We start from the raw sequence: 19,748 nt of genomic DNA, 5'->3' as shown, positions 1-19,748 counted from the left end.
AGAAGAAAAGAGCTGCTAAATTCTACAACCACCTAAAAGGAAGCGATTCACAAACCTTCCATAACAAAGCCATCACCTACAGAGAGATGAACCTGGAGAAGAGTCCCCTAAGTAAGCTGGTCCTGGGGCTCTGTTCACAAACACAAACACACCCTACAGAGCCCCAGGACAGAAACACAATTAGACCCAACCAAATCATGAGAAAACAAAAGATAATTACTTGACACATTGGAAAGAATTAACAAAAAAACAGAGCAAACTAGAATGCTATTTGGCCCTACACAGAGAGTACACAGCGGCAGAATACCTGACCACTGTGACTGACCCAAAATTAAGGAAAGCTTTGACGATGTACAGACTCAGTGAGCATAGCCTTGCTATTGAGAAAGGCCGCCGTAGGCAGACATGGCTCTCAAGAGAAGACAGGCTATGTGCTCACTGCCCACAAAATGAGGTGGAAACTGAGCTGTACTTCCTAACCTCCCTGCCCCAATGTAGGACCATATTAGAGAGACATATTTCCCTCAGATTACACAGATCCACAAAGAATTCAAAAACAAATCCAATTTTGATAAACTCCCATATCTACTGGGTGAAATTCCACAGTGTGCCATCACAGCAGCAAGATTTGTGACCTGTTGCCACAAGAAAAGGGCAACCAGTGAAGAACAAACACCATTGTAAATACAACCCATATTTATGCTTATTATTTTATCTTGTGTCCTTTAACCATTTGTACATTGTATATATATATACTATGACATTTGTAGTGTCTTTATTGTTTTGAAACTTCTGTATGTGTAATGTTTACTGTTAATTTTTATTGTTTATTTCACTTTATATATTATCTACCTCACTTGCTTTGGCAATGTTAACACATGTTTCCCATGTCAATAAAGCCCTTGAATTGAATTGAATTGAGAGAGAGAGAGACTGATAACTCTGGAGAGAGAGGGAGATATAGACTGATAACTCTGGAGAGAGAGAGAGAGAGAGAGAGAGAGAGAGAGAGAGAGAGAGAAAGAGAGAGAGAGAGAGAGAGAGATTGATTTACTCTGGAGAGAGAGAGAGAGAGAGAGAGAGAGAGAGACAGACAGAGAGAGAGAGAGATAGACTGATAACTCTGGAGAGAGCGAGAGAGACTGATACCTCTGGAGAGAGAGAGAGAGAGAGAGAGAGACAGAGAGAGAGAGGATATGACCATACCAAAACAGTCTAAACAGGAAACGGCAACAATAACAACAACCACAACAACAGGAAGTTCATGTGTCTCCAACAGTAGCAGGTTGGATTGTTGACGTGTGCTGCCAAGTGGTCTACTGAGGCCTGCACCGCTTCAACCCAGGCAGGACCTGTTAACACTCTGGGGTCTGGCACGGGACAGATGTTTCAACCTGTTAACACTCTGGGGACTGGCACGGGACAGATGCATCGACCTGTTAACACTCTGGGGACTGGCACGGGACAGATTCATCGACCTGTTAACACACTAGGGACTGGCACGGAACAGATGCATCGACCTGTTAACACTCTATGGACTGGCACGGGACAGATGTATTGACCTGTTAACACTCTGGGGACTGGCACGGGACAATGATTCAACCTGTTAACACACTAGGGACTGGCACGGGACAGATTCATCGACCTGTTAACACTCTGGGGACTGGCACAGGACAGATGCATCGACCTGTTAACACTCTATGGACTGGCACGGGACAGATTCATCGAGCTGTTAACACTCTAGGGACTGGCACGGGACAGATTCATCGAGCTGTTGACACTCTAGGGACTGGCACAGTGGTGTGAAGTGTGTGTGTGTGTGTGTGTGTGTGTGTGTGTGTGTGTGTGTGTGTGTGTGTGTGTGTGTGTGTGTGTGTGTGTGTGTGTGTGTGTGTTGTAAGCGAGAGCAATGGGGGCTGGTGTGTGTGAGAGACAGAGTGATGTGTGAAAAAGTATTTGCACTCAACTTACAGTCAATAACTGGTTGTTCCACCTTTAGCTGCAATGACTCCAGCCAAACACTTCCTGTAGTTATTGACCAACCAAACACTTCCTGTAGTTGTTGACCAACCAAACACTTCCTGTAGTTGTTGACCAACCAAACACTTCCTGTAGTTATTGACCAACCAAACACTTCCTGTAGTTATTGACCAACTAAACACTTCCTGTAGTTATTGACCAACCAAACACTTCCTGTAGTTGTTGACCAACCAAACACTTCCTGTAGTTATTGACCAACTAAACACTTCCTGTAGTTATTGACCAACCAAACACTTCCTGTAGTTGTTGACCAACCAAACACTTTCTGTAGTTATTGACCAACCAAACACGTCCTGTAGTTATTGACCAACCAAACACTTCCTCTAGTTGTTGACCAACCAAACACTTCCTGTAGTTATTGATCAGTCTCTCACGTCGCTGTGGAGGAATTTACTGTAGCAGCAATGACTCCAACCAAACACTTCCTGTAGTTATTGATCAGTCTCTCACGTCGCTGTGGAGGAATTTACTGTAGCTGCAATGACTCCATCCAAACACTTCCTGTAGTTGTTGACCAACCAAACACTTCCTGTAGTTATTGACCAACCAAACACTTCCTGTAGTTATTGACCAACCAAACACTTCCTGTAGTTGTTGACCAACCAAACACTTCCTGTAGTTGTTGACCAACCAAACACTTCCTGTAGTTGTTGACCAACCAAACACTTCCTGTAGTTATTGATCAGTCTCTCATGTCGCTGTGGAGGAATTTACTGTAGCAGCAATGACTCCAACCAAACACTTCCTGTAGTTATTGATCAGTCTCTCACGTCACTGTGGAGGAATTTACTGTAGCAGCAATGACTCCAACCAAACACTTCCTGTAGTTATTGATCAGTCTTTCACGTCGCTGTGGAGGAATTTACTGTAGCAGCAATGACTCCAACCAAACACTTCCTGTAGTTATTGATCAGTCTTTCACGTCGCTGTGGAGGAATTTACTGTAGCTGCAATGACTCCAACCAAACACTTCCTGTAGTTGTTGACCAACCAAACACTTCCTGTATTTGTTGACCAACCAAACACTTCCTATAGTTATTGACCAACCAAACACTTCCTGTAGTTATTGACCAACCAAACACTTCCTGTAGTTGTTGACCAACCAAACACTTCCTGTAGTTGTTGACCAACCAAACACTTCCTGTAGTTATTGATCAGTCTCTCACGTTGCTGTGGAGGAATTGTGGCCAACTCTTCCATGGCAGTACTGCTTTAACTCAGAGACATTTGTTGGTTTTCAATCATGAACTGGTCATTTCAAATCCTGCCACAACATCTCAACTGGGATTAGGTCTGGACTTTGACTAGGTCATTCCTACATGTGTTGCTTTTCATGTAGATTGGATTGTGTGTTTTGGATCATTGTCTTGCTGTGTGACCTGACTGGGTTTCAGCTTTAGCTCACAGACGGATGGCCTGATATTCTCTGATACAGAGCAGAATTCATGGTTCCTTCTATTAAGGCAAGTCGTCCAGGTCCTGAGGCAGCAAAGCATCCCCAAACCATTACACTACTACCACCATGCTGGACCCCAAACCATCACACTACCACCACCATGCTGACCCCAAACCATCACACTACCACCAACATGCTGACCCCAAACCATCACAGTACCACCACCATGCTGACCCCAAACCATCACACTACCACCACCATGCTGACCCCAACCATCACACTACCACAACACTACCACCACCATGCTGGACCCCAAACCATCACACTACCATCACACTACCACCACCATGCTGGACCCCAAACCATCACACTACCACCACCATGCTGGACCCCAAACCATCACACTACCACCACCATGCTGACCCCAAGCCATCACACTACCACCACCATGCTGACCCCAAACCATCACACTACCACCACCATGCTGACCCCAAACCACCACACTACCACCACCATGCTGGACCCCAACCATCACACTACCACCACCATGCTGACCCCAAACCATCACACTACCACCACCATGCTGGACCCCAAACCATCACACTACCATCACACTACCACCACCATGCTGGACCCCCAAACCATCACACTACCACCACCCTGCTGAACCCCAAACCATCACACTACCACCACCATGCTGACCCCAACCATCACACTACCACCACCATGCTGGACCCCAAACCATCACACTACCACCACCATGCTGGACCCCAAACCATCACACCACCACCACCATGCTGGACCCCAAACCATCACACTACCATCACACTACCACCACCATGCTGACCCCAAACCATCACACTACCACCACCATGCTGACCCCAAACCATCACACTACCACCACCATGCTGGACCCCAAACCATCACACTACCACCACCATGCTGACCCCAAACCATCACACTACCACCACCATGCTGACCCCAAACCATCACACTACCACCACCATGCTGGACCCCCAAACCATCACACTACCATCACACTACCACCACCATGCTGGACCCCAAACCATCACACTACCACCACCATGCTGGACCCCAAACCATCACACTACCACCACCATGCTGGACCCCAAACCATCACACTACCACCACCATGCTGGACCCCAAACCATCACACTACCACCACCATGCTGACCCCAAACCATCACACTACCACCACCATGCTGGACCCCAAACCATCACACTACCACCACCATGCTGGACCCCAAACCATCACACCACCACCACCATGCTGGACCCCAAACCATCACACTACCATCACACTACCACCACCATGCTGACCCCAAACCATCACACTACCACCACCATGCTGACCCCAACCATCACACTACCACCACCATGCTGGACCCCAAACCATCACACTACCACCACCATGCTGGACCCCAAACCATCACACTACCACCACCATGCTGGACCCCAAACCATCACACCACCACCACACTACCACCACCATGCTGGACCACAAACCATCACACTACCATCACACTACCACCACCATGCTGACCCCAAACCATCACATTACCACCACCATGCTGACCCCAAACCATCACACTACCACCACCATGCTTGACCCCAAACCATCACACTACCATCACACTACCACCACCATGCTTGACCCCAAACCATCACACTACCACCACCATGCTGACCCCAAACCATCACACTACCACCACCATGCTGACCCCAAACCACCACACTACCACCACCATGCTGGACCCCAAACCATCACACTACCACCACCATGCTGGACCCCAAACCATCACACTACCACCACCATGCTGGACCCCAAACCATCACACTACCACCACATGCTGACCCCCAAACCATCACACTACCACCACCATGCTGGACCCCAAACCATCACACTACCACCACCATGCTGGACCCCAAACCATCACACTACCACCACCATGCTGGACCCCCAAACCATCACACTACCATCACACTACCACCACCATGCTGGACCCCAAACCATCACACTACCACCACCATGCTGACCCCAAACCATCACACTACCACCACCATGCTTGACCCCAAACCATCACACTACCATCACACTACCACCACCATGCTGACCCCAAACCATCACACTACCACCACCATGCTGACCCCAAACCATCACACTACCACCACCATGCTGGACCCCAAACCATCACACTACACCACCATGCTGACCCCAAACCATCACACTACCACCACCATGCTTGACCCCAAACCATCACACTACCACCACCATGCTTGACCCCAAACCATCACACTACCACCACCATGCTGGACCCCAAACCATCACACTACCACCACCATGCTGGACCCCAAACCATCACACTACCACCACCATGCTGACCCCAAACCATCACACTACCACCACCATGCTGGACCCCAAACCATCACACTACCACCACCATGCTGGACCCCAAACCATCACACTACCACCACCATGCTGGACCCCAAACCATCACACTACCATCACACTACCACCACCATGCTGGACCCCAAACCATCACACTACCACCACCATGCTGACCCCAAACCATCACACTACCACCACCATGCTTGACCCCAAACCATCACACTACCATCACACTACCACCACCATGCTGACCCCAAACCATCACACTACCACCACCATGCTGACCCCAAACCATCACACTACCACCACCATGCTGGACCCCAAACCATCACACTACCACCACCATGCTTGACCCCAAACCATCACACTACCACCACCATGCTGGACCCCAAACCATCACACTACCACCACCATGCTGGACCCCAAAACCATCACACTACCATCACACTACCACCACCATGCTGGACCCCAAACCATCACACTACCACCACCATGCTGACCCCAAACCATCACACTACCACCACCATGCTGGACCCCAAACCATCACACCACCACCACCATGCTGGACCCCAAACCATCACACTACCATCACACTACCACCACCATGCTGACCCCAAACCATCACACTACCACCACCATGCTGACCCCAAACCATCACACTACCACCACCATGCTGACCCCAAACCATCACACTACCACCACCATGCTGGACCCCAAACCATCACACTACCACCACCATGCTGGACCCCAAACCATCACACTACCACCACCATGCTGGACCCCAAACCATCACACCACCACCACACTACCACCACCATGCTGGACCACAAACCATCACACTACCATCACACTACCACCACCATGCTGACCCCAAACCATCACATTACCACCACCATGCTGACCCCAAACCATCACACTACCACCACCATGCTTGACCCCAAACCATCACACTACCATCACACTACCACCACCATGCTTGACCCCCAAACCATCACACTACCACCACCATGCTGACCCCAAACCATCACACTACCACCACCATGCTGACCCCAAACCACCACACTACCACCACCATGCTGGACCCCAAACCATCACACTACCACCACCATGCTGGACCCCAAACCATCACACTACCACCACCATGCTGGACCCCAAACCATCACACTACCACCACCATGCTGACCCCAAACCATCACACTACCACCACCATGCTGGACCCCAAACCATCACACTACCACCACCATGCTGGACCCCAAACCATCACACTACCACCACCATGCTGGACCCCAAACCATCACACTACCATCACACTACCACCACCATGCTGGACCCCAAACCATCACACTACCACCACCATGCTGACCCCAAACCATCACACTACCACCACCATGCTTGACCCCAAACCATCACACTACCATCACACTACCACCACCATGCTGACCCCAAACCATCACACTACCACCACCATGCTGACCCCAAACCATCACACTACCACCACCATGCTGGACCCCAAACCATCACACTACACCACCATGCTGACCCCAAACCATCACACTACCACCACCATGCTTGACCCCAAACCATCACACTACCACCACCATGCTTGACCCCAAACCATCACACTACCACCACCATGCTGGACCCCAAACCATCACACTACCACCACCATGCTTGACCCCAAACCATCACACTACCACCACCATGCTGGACCCCAAACCATCACACTACCACCACCATGCTGGACCCCAAACCATCACACTACCATCACACTACCACCACCATGCTGGACCCCCAAACCATCACACTACCACCACCATGCTGACCCCAAACCATCACACTACCATCACACTACCACCACCATGCTGACCCCAAACCATCACACTACCACCACCATGCTGACCCCAAACCATCACTCTACCACCACCATGCTGACCCCAAACCATCACACTACCACCACCATGCTGACCCCAAACCATCACACTACCATCACACTACCACCACCATGCTGGACCCCAAACCATCACACTACCACCACCATGCTGGACCCCAAACCATCACACTACCACCACCATGCTGGACCCCAAACCATCACACCACCACCACCATGCTGACCCCAAACCATCACACTACCACCACCATGCTGGACCGTTGGTATGAGGTTTCTACTGTGGAATGCAGTGTTTGGTTTTCACCAGGCATAATGGGACCCATGTCGTCCAGAGTTATACTTTTAATTAATCTGTCCATAGAATATTCTAGAACATTCTTCCAAGAGTCTTGATGATCATCCAGGTGCTTTTCGGTAAACTGGAGTCAAGTTTGTAGACGACATGAATCTCATTACGCCGAAAACCAAAACACTGCATTCCACAGTAATAACCTCATACCAAATGGCAAGCACGGTGGTGGTGGTAGTGTGATGGTTTGGGAGGCTTTGTTGCCTCAGGACCTGGTGAAATCTGAGCTGCACTTCCTAACCTCCTGACCATATTAGAGACACATATTTCTCTCAGCTTACACAGATCCACAAATCCAATTTTGATAAACTCCCATATCTACTGGGTGAAAAACCACAGTGTGTCATCACAGCAGCAAGATTTGTGACCTGTTGCCACAAGAAAAGGGCAACCAGTGAAGAACAAACACCACTGTAAATACAACCCTTATTTATGTTTATTTATTTTCCCTTTGTACTTTAACCATTTGTACATCGTTACAACACTGTAAATAAGTATATAATATGACATTTGTAATGTCTTTATTCTTTTGAAACTTCTGTGAGTGTAATGTTTAATGTCTGTCCCTGTCTATCCAATACCCTGTCTGTCGCTCTTGTCCCTGTCTGTCCCTGTCTGTCCCTCTTGTCCCTGTCTGTCCCTCTTGTCCCTGTCTGTCCCTGTCTGTCCCTCTTGTCCCTCTTGTCCCTGTCTGTCCCTCTTGTCCCTCTTGTCCCTGTCTGTCCCTGTCTATCCAATACCCTGTCTGTCCCTCTTGTCCCTGTCTGTCCCTCTTGTCCCTGTCTGTCCCTCTTGTCCCTGTCTGTCCCTCTTGTCCCTGTCTGTCCCTGTCTGTCCCTGTCTGTCCCTGTCTTTCCCTCTTGTCCCTCTTGTCCCTCTTGTCCCTGTCTGTCCCTGTCTGTCCCTGTCTGTCCCTCTTGTCCCTGTCTGTCCCTGTCTGTCCCTGTCTTTCCCTCTTGTCCCTGTCTGTCCCTGTCTTTCCCTCTTGTCCCTGTCGTCCCTGTCTTTCCCTCTTGTCCCTGTCTGTCCCTGTCTTTCCCTCTTGTCCCTGTCTGTCCCTGTCTTTCCCTCTTGTCCCTGTCTGTCCCTGTCTGTCCCTCTTGTCCCTGTCTGTCCCTCTTGTCCCTGTCTGTCCCTGTCTGTCCCTGTCTGTTCCCTCTTCCTCTTGTCCCTGTTCGTCCCTGTCTGCCCCTCTTGTCCCTCTTGTCCCTGTCTGTCCCTGTCTATCCAATACCCTGTCTGTCCCTCTTGTCCCTGTCTGTCCTCTTGTCCCTGTCTGTCCCTCTTGTCCCTGTCTGTCCCTCTTGTCCCTGTCTGTCCCTGTCTGTCCCTGTCTGTCCCTGTCTGTCCCTGTCTTTCCCTCTTGTCCCTCTTGTCCCTCTTTTCCCTGTCTGTCCCTGTCTGTCCCTCTTGTCCCTGTCTGTCCCTGTCTGTCCCTGTCTTTCCCTCTTGTCCCTGTCTGTCCCTGTCTTTCCCTCTTGTCCTGTCTGTCCCTGTTCTTTCCCTCTTGTCCCTGTCAGTCCCTGGCTGTCCCTCTTGTCCCTGTCTGTCCCTCTTGTCCCTGTCTGTCCTTGTCTGTCCCTGTCTTTCCCTCTTGTCCCTGTCTGTCCTTGTCGTCCCTGTCGTCCCTCTTGTCCCTGTCTGTCCTTGTCTGTCCCTCTTGTCCCTGTCTGTCCCTGTCTGTCCCTGTCTGTCCCTGTCTGTCCCTCCTGTCCCTGTCTGTCCCTGTCTTTCCCTCTTGTCCCTGTCTGTCCCTGTCTGTCCCTCTTGTCCCTGTCTTTCCCTCTTGTCCCTGTCTGTCCCTGTCTGTCCCTGTCTGTCCTTGTCCCTCCTGTCCCTGTCTATCCAATCAAATGTATTTATAAAGCCCTTCTTACATCAGCTGATATCTCAAAGTGCTGTACAGAAACCCAGCCTAAAGAAGCAATGCAGGTGTAGAAGCACGGTGGCTAGGAAAACTCCCTAGACAGGCCAAAACCTAGGAAGAAACCTAGAGAGTAACCAGGCTATGAGGGGTGGCCAGTCCTCTTTTGGCTGTGCCGGGTGGAGATTATAACAGAACATGGCCAAGATGTTCAAATGTTCATAGATGACCAGCAGGGTCAAATAATAATAACCACAGTAGTTATCGAGGGTGCAGAAAGTCAGCACTTCAGGAGTAAATGTCAGTTGGCTTTTCATAGCCGATCATTAAGAGTTGAAAACATTAGGTCTGGGACAGGTAGCACGTCCAGTGAACAGGTCAGAGTTCCATAGTCGCAGGCAGAACAGTTGAAACTAGAGCAGCAGCACAACCAGGTGGACTGAGGACAGCAAGGAGTCATCATGTCAGGTGAGGGCTCAGGCATGGTCCTAGGGCTCAGGTCATCAGAGAGAAAGAAAGAGAGAAAGAGAGAATTAGAGAGAGCATACTTAAATTCACACAGGACACCTGAGGCATGGTCCTAGGGCTCAGGTCATCAGAGAGAAAGAAAGAGAGAAAGAGAGAATTAGAGAGAGCATACTTAAATTCACACAGGACACCGGATAAGACAGGAGAAGTACTCCAGATATAACAAACTGATCCTTGCCCCCCGACACATAAACTACTGCAGCATAAATACTGGAGGCTGAGACAGGAGGGGTCAGGAGACACTGTGGCCCCATCCGAGGACACCCCCCGGACAGGGCCAAACAGGCAGGATATAACCCCACCCACTTTGCCAAAGCACAGCCACCACACCACTAGAGGGTTATCTTCAACCACCAACTTACCATCCTGAGACAAGGCTACCTGCCACCTCTACAGTCTAACCACTAGGCTACCTGCCACCTCTACACTCTAACCACTAGGCTACCTGCCACCTCTACACTCTAACCACTAGGCTACCTGCCACCCCTACACTCTAACCACTAGGCTACCTGCCTCCTCTATACTCTAACCACTAGGCTACCTGCCACCTCTATACTCTAACCACTAGGCTACCTGCCTCCTCTACACTCTAACCACTAGACTACCTGCCTTCTCTACACTCTAACCACTAGGCTACCTGCCTCCTCTACACTCTAACCACTAGGCTACGTGCCTCCTCTACACTCTAACCACTAGGCTACCTGCCTTCTCTACACTCTAACCACTAGGCTACCTGCCACCTCTACACTCTAACCACTAGGCTACCTGCCACCTCTACACTCTAACCACTAGGCTACCTGCCACCTCTACACTCTAACCACTAGGCTACCTGTCACCTCTCCACTCTAACCACTAGGCTACCTGCCACCTCTCCACTCTAACCACTAGGCTACCTGTCACCTCTCCACTCTAACCACTAGGCTACCTGCCTCCTCTACACTCTAACCACTAGACTACCTGCCACCTCTACACTCTAACCACTAGTGTACCTACCTCCTCTACATTCTAACCACTAGACAATCTGCCACCTCTACACTCTAACCACTTGTCTACCTGCCACCTCTACACTCTAACCACTAGGCTACCTGCCCCCTCTACACTCTAACCACTAGGCTACCTGCCTCCTCTACACTCTAACCACTAGGCTACCTGCCACCTCTACACTCTAACCACTAGGCTACCTGCCACCTCTACACTCTAACCACTAGGCTACCTGCCGCCTCTACACTCTAACCACTAGACTACCTGCCCCCTCTACACTCTAACCACTAGGCTACCTGCCCCCTCTACACTCTAACCACTAGACTACCTGCCCCCTCTACACTCTAACCACTAGGCTACCTACCACCCCTACACTCTAACCACTAGGCTACCTGCCACCTCTACACTCTAACCACTAAGCTGTCCTTGTTGTCCCTGTGTAACCCTCCTCTCCCTGTCTGTCCCTCTCTGTCCCTCCTGTCTCTGTCTGTCCCTCTCTGTCCCTCCTGTCTCTGTCTGTCCCTGTCTGTCCCTCCTGTCTCTGTCTGTCCCTGTCTGTCCCTGTCTGTCCCTGTCTGTCCCTCCTGTCTCTGTCTGTCCCTGTCTGTCCCTCCTGTCCCTGTCTGTCCCTCCTGTCCCTGTCTGTCCCTCCTGTCCCTGTCTGTCCCTGTGTAACACTCCCATCCCTGTCTGTCTCTGCCTGTCCCCTGTCTGTCCCTCCTGTCTCTGTCTGTCCCTGTCTGTCCCTCCTGTCCCTGTCTGTCCCTCCTGTCCCTGTCTGTTCCTCCTGTCCTTGTCTGTTCCTCCTGTCCCTGTCTGTTCCTCCTGTCCCTGTCTGTTCCTCCTGTCCTTGTCTGTCCCTGTCTGTCCCTCTCTGTCCCTCCTGTCCCTGTCTGTCCCTCCTGTCCCTGTCTGTCCCTCCTGTCCCTCTCTGTCCCTCCTGTCCCTGTCTGTCCTCCTGTCCCTGTCCGTTCCTCCTGTCCTTGTCTGTTCCTCCTGTCCCTGTCTGTTCCTCCTGTGCTTGTCTGTCTTTGTCTGTCTCTCTCTGTCCCTCCTGTCTCTGTCTGTCTTTGTCTGTCTCTCTCTGTCCCTCCTCTCACTGTCTGTCCCTCCTACTCTTGTCTGTCCCTGTCTGACAAGATACAGGAGTGATAAGAGACACCCTGGTCTCAGATACAGGAGAGATTCAATTTTCAGTTGATGCTTCTTGATGCTTCTTTTTTGTGTTTGTTGTTGTTGTGATTCCGTTTGTTGTTGTTGTGATTCCGTGTCTTGTTGTTGTTGTTGTGATTCTTCATTTGTGAGATGATGTCTACAACCCTGCGGTTTCCATGTTTTCCACACCTCACTTCATTTAGAAATCGTTAAGTAATAAAGATCATCCCAGTTTGAAGCCTTTTGATGTCTCTATGAAAGGTTGTTTATCACTGCCACCTAGTGGCTATCTTACGTTACTACAACATGTATAGATGTGGAATGGTGACAGGGTCAGTCTCATAGTCGATTCACAAATGACATGACTAAAAACCACTGCTAAGACCTGCTGCATCCACTGTAGGTTTAATTCATAGTATTTTTCTGTCCCAAATGGCACCCTTTTCCCCCTATGTAGAGCATTATTTTTTGACCAGTGCCCATTTGGGACACATTTGATCAAGTGTGGATCATTCTGATGCTTTCAGACAGTAATGGTGCTTTTCCATTCGTTCTTTGGGGACACTTTTCCTCTTTCTACTGTGAAGTCAGAGCCCTTTCGGTTTTAGGCTATAGGCGTTTAAACGGCCATGTAATTGTAAAGGATAATAAGGAATTAGTCAAATCGAATTGTTTTGGTCAGACACACGTGGTTAGTAGATGTTATTGGTCTCATACACATGTTTAGTAGATGTTATTGGTCTCATACACGTGATTAGCAGATGTTATTGCGGGTGTAGTAAAATGCTTGTGCTCCCGACCGTGCAGTAATATCTAACAAATTACACAACATACACCCAATACACACAAATCTAAGTAGCAATGAATTAAGATAATATACATGTGGACGAGCGATGTCAGAGCAGAACGGACTGAGATACAGTAGAATAGTATAAAGAACAGTATACACATATGAGTTGAGTAATGCCATATATGTGCACATTATTAAAGTGACCAGTGTTCCATTATTAAAGTGACTAGTGTTCCATTTATTAAAGTGACTAGTGTTCCATTATTAATGTGACCAGTGTTCCATTATTAAAGTGACCAGTGTTCCATTTATTAAAGTGACTAGTGTTCCATTTATTAAAGTGACCAGTGTTCCATTATTAAAGTGACCAGTGTTCCATTATTAAAGTGACCAGTGTTCCATTATTAAAGTGACTAGTGTTCCATTATTAAAGTGACCAGTGTTCCATTATTAAAGTGACTAGTGTTCCATTATTAAAGTGACCAGTGTTCCATTTATTAAAGTGACTAGTGTTCCATTATTAAAGTGACCAGTGTTCCATTATTAAAGTGACTAGTGTTCCATTATTAAAGTGACCAGTGTTCCATTTATTAAAGTGACCAGTGTTCCATTATTAAAGTGACCAGTGTTCCATTTATTAAAGTGACTAGTGTTCCATTATTAATGTGACCAGTGTTCCATTTATTAAAGTGACTAGTGTTCCATTTATTAAAGTGACTAGTGTTCCATTTATTAAAGTGACCAGTGTTCCATTTATTAAAGTGACCAGTGTTCCATTATTAAAGTGACCAGTGTTCCATTTATTAAAGTGACTAGTGTTCCATTATTAATGTGACCAGTGTTCCATTTATTAAAGTGACTAGTGTTCCATTTATTAAAGTGACTAGTGTTCCATTTATTAAAGTGACTAGTGTTCCATTATTAAAGTGACCAGTGTTCCATTTATTAAGGTGACTAGTGTTCCATTTATTAAAGTGACTAGTGTTCCATTTATTAAAGTGACTAGTGTTCCATTTATTAAAGTGACTAGTGTTCCATTTATTAAAGTGACTAGTGTTCCATTTATTAAAGTGACTAGTGTTCCATTTATTAAAGTGACTAGTGTTCCATTTATTAAAGTGACTAGTGTTCCATTTATTAAAGTGACTAGTGTTCCATTTATTAAAGTGACCAGTGTTCCAATTATTAAAGTGACTAGTGTTCCATTATTAAAGTGACCAGTGTTCCATTTATTAAAGTGACTAGTGTTCCATTATTAAAGTGACCAGTGTTCCATTTATTAAAGTGACTAGTGTTCCATTTATTAAAGTGACTAGTGTTCCATTATTAATGTGACCAGTGTTCCATTTATTAAAGTGACTAGTGTTCCATTTATTAAAGTGACTAGTGTTCCATTTATTAAAGTGACCAGTGTTCCATTATTAAAGTGACCAGTGTTCCATTTATTAAAGTGACCAGTGTTCCATTTATTAAAGTGACCAGTGTTCCATTATTAAAGTGACTAGTGTTCCATTTATTAAAGTGACCAGTGTTCCATTATTAAAGTGACCAGTGTTCCATTTATTAAAGTGACCAGTGTTCCATTTATTAAAGTGACCAGTGTTCCATTATTAAAGTGACTAGTGTTCCATTATTAAAGTGACCAGTGTTCCATTTATTAAAGTGACCAGTGTTCCATTATTAAAGTGACCAGTGTTCCATTTATTAAAGTGACTAGTGTTCCATTATTAATGTGACCAGTGTTCCATTTATTAAAGTGACTAGTGTTCCATTTATTAAAGTGACTAGTGTTCCATTTATTAAAGTGACCAGTGTTCCATTATTAAAGTGACCAGTGTTCCATTTATTAAAGTGACTAGTGTTCCATTATTAATGTGACCAGTGTTCCATTTATTAAAGTGACTAGTGTTCCATTTATTAAAGTGACTAGTGTTCCATTTATTAAAGTGACTAGTGTTCCATTATTAAAGTGACCAGTGTTCCATTTATTAAGGTGACTAGTGTTCCATTTATTAAAGTGACTAGTGTTCCATTTATTAAAGTGACTAGTGTTCCATTTATTAAAGTGACTAGTGTTCCATTTATTAAAGTGACTAGTGTTCCATTTATTAAAGTGACTAGTGTTCCATTTATTAAAGTGACTAGTGTTCCATTTATTAAAGTGACTAGTGTTCCATTTATTAAAGTGACTAGTGTTCCATTTATTAAAGTGACCAGTGTTCCAATTATTAAAGTGACTAGTGTTCCATTTATTAAAGTGACCAGTGTTCCATTTATTAAAGTGACTAGTGTTCCATTTATTAAAGTGACTAGTGTTCCATTTATTAAAGTGACCAGTGTTCCATTTATTAATGTGACTAGTGTTCCATTTATTAAAGTGACTAGTGTTCCATTTATTAAAGTGACTAGTGTTCCATTTATTAAAGTGACTAGTGTTCCATTTATTAAAGTGACCAATGATTTCCAGTCTGTATGTATGGCAGCAGCCTCTAATGTGCTAGTGATGGCTGTTTAACAATCTGATGGCCTTGAGATAGAAGTTGTTTTTCGGTCCCAGCTTTGATGCACCTGTACTGACCTTGCCATCTAGATAGCGGGAGAACAGGGAATGGCTCAGGTGGTTGATGTCCTTGACAATATTTTTGGCCTTCCTGTGACATCGGTGCTATAGGTGTCCAGGAGGGCGGGTAGTTTGCCCACGGTGATGCGTTGGGCAGACCACACCATCCTCTGGAGAGCCTTGCAGTTGTGGGCGGTGCAGTTGCCGTACCAGGCAGTGATACAGCCCGACAGGATTCTATCAATTGTGCATCTGTAAAAATTAGGTTTTAGGGTTTTAGGTGGGTTTTAGGAGGGTTTTATGAGGGTTTTAGGTGACAAGCCACATTTCTTTAGCTTCCTGTACGGACTCCCAGGAGTCTCTCGAAAGAGGCAAAGGTCGAGAGCCGTGCGTCCCCCAAAACACAACCCAACCAAGCCGCACTGCTTCTTGGCCGGCTTAACCCGGAAGCCAGCCACACCAATGGAACACCGTGCAGCTGGCGACCGTGTCAGCGTGCACTGCGCCCCCATCTCCACCACAGGAGATGCTAGTACGCGATGGGACATCCCTGCCGGCCAAACCCTCCCCTGACCCGGACGACGCAGGGGGAAATGTGTGTCACCGCATGGGTCTCTTGGCCGACTGAGGCAAAGCCTGGACTTGAACCCACTAACTAGTAGACTGATATTGTATGAAGCTAGAAAAACTGGTAGTGTATATGACTAGTAGACTGGTACTATATATAACTAGTAGACTGGTAGTGTATATAACTAGTAGACTGGTAGTGTATATGACTAGTAGACTGGTACTATATATAACTAGTAGACTGGTAGTGTATATAACTAGTAGACTGGTACTATATATAACTAGTAGACTGGTACTATATATAACTAGTAGACTGGTACTATATATAACTAGTAGACTGGTAGTGTATATAACTAGTAGACTGGTAGTGTATATAACTAGTAGACTGGTAGTGTATATGACTAGTAGACTGGTACTATATATAGCTAGTAGACTGGTAGTGTATATAACTAGTAGACTGGTACTATATATAACTAGTAGACTAGTAGTGTATATAACTAGTAGACTGGTAGTGTATATAACTAGTAGACTGGTACTATATATAACTAGTAGACTGGTAGTGTATATAACTAGTAGACTGGTAGTGTATATAACTAGTAGACTGGTACTATATATAACTAGTAGACTGGTAGTGTATATAACTAGTAGACTGGTACTATATATAACTAGTAGACTGGTACTATATATAACTAGTAGACTGGTACTATATATAACTAGTAGACTGGTACTATATATAACTAGTAGACTGGTACTATATATAACTAGTAGACTGGTAGTGTATATAACTAGTAGACTGGTAGTGTATATAACTAGTAGACTGGTACTGTATATAACTAGTAGACTGGTACTATATATAACTAGTAGACTGGTACTATATATAACTAGTAGACTGGTAGTGTATATAACTAGTAGACTGGTAGTGTATATAACTAGTAGACTGGTAGTGTATATGACTAGTAGACTGGTACTATATATAACTAGTAGACTGGTAGTGTATATAACTAGTAGACTGGTACTATATATAACTAGTAGACTGGTACTATATATAACTAGTAGACTGGTAGTGTATATAACTAGTAGACTGGTACTATATATAACTAGTAGACTGGTACTATATATAACTAGTAGACTGGTACTATATATAACTAGTAGACTGGTACTATATATAACTAGTAGACTGGTACTATATATAACTAGTAGACTGGTACTATATATAACTAGTAGACTGGTAGTGTATATAACTAGTAGACTGGTACTGTATATAACTAGTAGACTGGTACTATATATAACTAGTAGACTGGTACTATATATAACTAGTAGACTGGTACTATATATAACTAGTAGACTGGTACTATATATAACTAGTAGACTGGTACTATATATAACTAGTAGACTGGTAGTGTATATAACTAGTAGATTGGTAGTGTATATAACTAGTAGACTGGTAGTGTATATGACTAGTAGACTGGTACTATATATAGCTAGTAGACTGGTAGTGTATATAACTAGTAGACTGGTACTATATATAACTAGTAGACTAGTACTATATATAACTAGTAGACTGGTAGTGTATATAACTAGTAGACTGGTACTATATATAACTAGTAGACTGGTAGTGTATATAACTAGTAGACTGGTACTATATATAACTAGTAGACTGGTAGTGTATATAACTAGTAGACTGGTAGTGTATATAACTAGTAGACTGGTACTATATATAAACTAGTAGACTGGTAGTGTATATAACTAGTAGACTGGTACTATATATAACTAGTAGACTGGTACTATATATAACTAGTAGACTGGTACTATATATAACTAGTAGACTGGTAGTGTATATAGACTGGTACTATATATAACTAGTAGACTGGTAGTGTATATAACTAGTAGACTGGTACTATATATAACTAGTAGACTGGTACTATATATAACTAGTAGACTGGTAGTGTATATAACTAGTAGACTGGTACTATATATAACTAGTAGACTGGTACTATATATAACTAGTAGACTGGTAGTGTATATAACTAGTAGACTGGTAGTGTATATAACTAGTAGACTGGTACTATATATAACTAGTAGACTGGTACTATATATAACTAGTAGACTGGTAGTGTATATAACTAGTAGACTGGTACTATATATAACTAGTAGACTGGTACTATATATAACTAGTAGACTGGTACTATATAACTAGTAGACTGGTAGTGTATATAACTAGTAGACTGGTAGTGTATATAACTAGTAGACTGGTACTGTATATAACTAGTAGACTGGTACTATATATAACTAGTAGACTGGTAGTGTATATAGACTGGTAGTGTATATAACTAGTAGACTGGTACTGTATATAACTAGTAGACTGGTAGTGTATATAGACTGGTAGTGTATATAACTAGTAGACTGGTACTGTATATAACTAGTAGACTGGTACTATATATAACTAGTAGACTGGTACTATATATAACTAGTAGACTGGTACTATATATAACTAGTAGACTGGTACTATATATAACTAGTAGACTGGTAGTGTATATAACTAGTAGACTGGTACTGTATATAACTAGTAGACTGGTACTATATATAACTAGTAGACTGGTACTATATATAACTAGTAGACTGGTACTATATATAACTAGTAGACTGGTACTATATATAACTAGTAGACTGGTAGTGTATATAACTAGTAGACTGGTACTATATATAACTAGTAGACTGGTAGTGTATATAGACTGGTACTATATATAACTAGTAGACTGGTACTATATATAACTAGTAGACTGGTACTATATATAACTAGTAGACTGGTAGTGCATATAACTAGTAGACTGGTAGTGTATATAACTAGTAGACTGGTAGTGTATATAACTAGTAGACTGGTACTATATATAACTAGTAGACTGGTAGTGTATATAACTAGTAGACTGGTACTATATATAACTAGTAGACTGGTAGTGTATATAACTAGTAGACTGGTACTATATATAACTAGTAGACTGGTACTATATATAACTAGTAGACTGGTAGTGTATATAGACTGGTACTATATATAACTAGCAGACTGGTACTCTATATAACTAGTAGACTGGTACTATATATAACTAGTAGACTGGTACTGTATATAACTAGTAGACTGGTACTATATATAACTAGTAGACTGGTAGTGTATATAGACTGGCACTATATATAACTAGTAGACTGGTACTGTATATAACTAGTA

The 19,748-nt window shown here is 44.8% G+C and overlaps 1 protein-coding gene across 1 annotated transcript in view; it reads right to left on the bottom strand.

Annotated features, from left to right (window-relative positions):
* LOC116375756 (stonustoxin subunit alpha-like) overlaps positions 1–15,987 on the bottom strand; it is a 20,579-nt gene extending 4,592 nt beyond the window's left edge. Inside the window, exon 1 of the mRNA XM_031832827.1 lies at positions 15,980–15,987. Within this exon, the coding sequence (XP_031688687.1) occupies positions 15,980–15,987 (8 nt within the window). The remainder of the gene's footprint in view (positions 1–15,979) is intronic.
* Between the last annotated feature and the right edge of the window lie 3,761 nt (positions 15,988–19,748).

Source organism: Oncorhynchus kisutch, linkage group LG10 (assembly GCF_002021735.2).
Source record: "Oncorhynchus kisutch isolate 150728-3 linkage group LG10, Okis_V2, whole genome shotgun sequence".
In the NCBI taxonomy this organism is placed as follows: Eukaryota; Metazoa; Chordata; class Actinopteri; order Salmoniformes; family Salmonidae; genus Oncorhynchus; species Oncorhynchus kisutch.
The sequence above is the reverse complement of the archived record's forward strand: the minus strand, read 5'-3'. Positions and strand labels throughout refer to the sequence as shown.